The 1,220-nt window shown below is 55.1% G+C and overlaps 1 protein-coding gene across 1 annotated transcript; it reads right to left on the reverse strand.

Moving 5' to 3' along the window:
* Positions 1-3: 3 nt before the first annotated feature.
* Positions 4-1,170, reverse strand: LOC117800162 (keratin, type I cytoskeletal 10-like; the record flags this gene model as incomplete). The annotated part of the gene is made up of 1 exon (XM_034652696.1): positions 4-1,170. A coding segment is annotated over one exon (1,167 nt), but the record flags the coding sequence as incomplete, so codon positions are not given.
* Positions 1,171-1,220: the final 50 nt, after the last annotated feature.

Consider the following 1,220-nt stretch of genomic DNA (forward strand, 5'->3'; position numbering starts at 1 on the left):
TCCTCCTTCGCCATCCAGCAGTCGCCGATAGGTCTGGATTTCCTGCTCCAGTCGTGTCTTGATGTCCAGGAGCATCTGATATTCCGAGCTCTGGTTTTCCATGTCCATGCGGATCTGGTTGAGTTGCTCCTCCAAGCCAGAGATGGTGATCTGGATCTTATTTAGCTGGGAGCAGTACCGCCCCTCCGTCTCCGCCAAGGTCTCCTCAAGGGATCGTTTCATGGCGAGTTGGGACTGCAGCTCTATCTCCAGAGCCTGCATGGACCGCCTCAGGTCGCTGATCTCAGTCTTGGTAGACTGCACCTGCTCCACTCCTTTGGACACCTCTTTCTTCAGTTCTTTGCTCTGCTCCTGGAAGCGGGCCTCTGCCTCGCTGCGGTTCTTTTCGGCGATGGCTTCATATTGTCCTCTCATGTCATTCAGCGCTTTGAGAAGGTCAGTGGTCGGAGCAGCGTTCATCTCAACGGTTACCTCTCCTGTGGCTCCGCCGGAAAGGGATTTCATCTCCTCTTCATGGTTCTTCTTGAGGTAGGCGAGTTCCTCAGTTAGGCTTTCGAGCTGGATCTCAAGGTCAGACTTGCACATGGTCAGCTCATCGAAGACCCTGCGTAGTCCGTTGATGTCGGCCTCCACATTCTGGCGCATGCAAAGCTCATTCTCATACTTGAGCTTGAAGTCATCGGCCGCCAGCCTGGCGTTGTCAATCTGGAGCATACACTTGGCGTTCTCCAAGGTGGCCGCTATGATCTTTTTTTTCAGATCTTCAATGATGGGGTAATATTTGCTGTAGTCACGGCCTGGGTCTCCGGAAGCAGACCCGGGTCGGTGCTTCTCGTACCAATCCCGGATCTTCTTCTCCAGCTCGCCGTTGCCATCCTCCAAGGCCTTCACTTTGTCCAGGTAGGATGCCAAGCGGTCATTGAGGTTCTGCATGGTCTGCTTTTCATTGCCGCCAGAGAGCAGGCCCCCGTCGCCACCTCCAAAACCACCGCCACCATAACCAACACCACCAAAGCCAGCGCCTCCAGTGCCAAAGCCAGCACCACCACCAAAACCACCACCGCCAAATCCAGCACCTCCACCGCCAAAGCCCACACTGCCACCACCATAGCCGCCTCCTAAGCTACCGCCACCCCCGATGCCAAAGCCGACTCCATAACCATTGGCAATCTCCAGATCCCTATCATCAAAATTGCCATATCCACCTCCATCCATGCCAC

This window comes from Ailuropoda melanoleuca, unplaced genomic scaffold (assembly GCF_002007445.2).
Source record: "Ailuropoda melanoleuca isolate Jingjing unplaced genomic scaffold, ASM200744v2 unplaced-scaffold65152, whole genome shotgun sequence".
Classification (NCBI taxonomy): domain Eukaryota; kingdom Metazoa; phylum Chordata; class Mammalia; order Carnivora; family Ursidae; genus Ailuropoda; species Ailuropoda melanoleuca.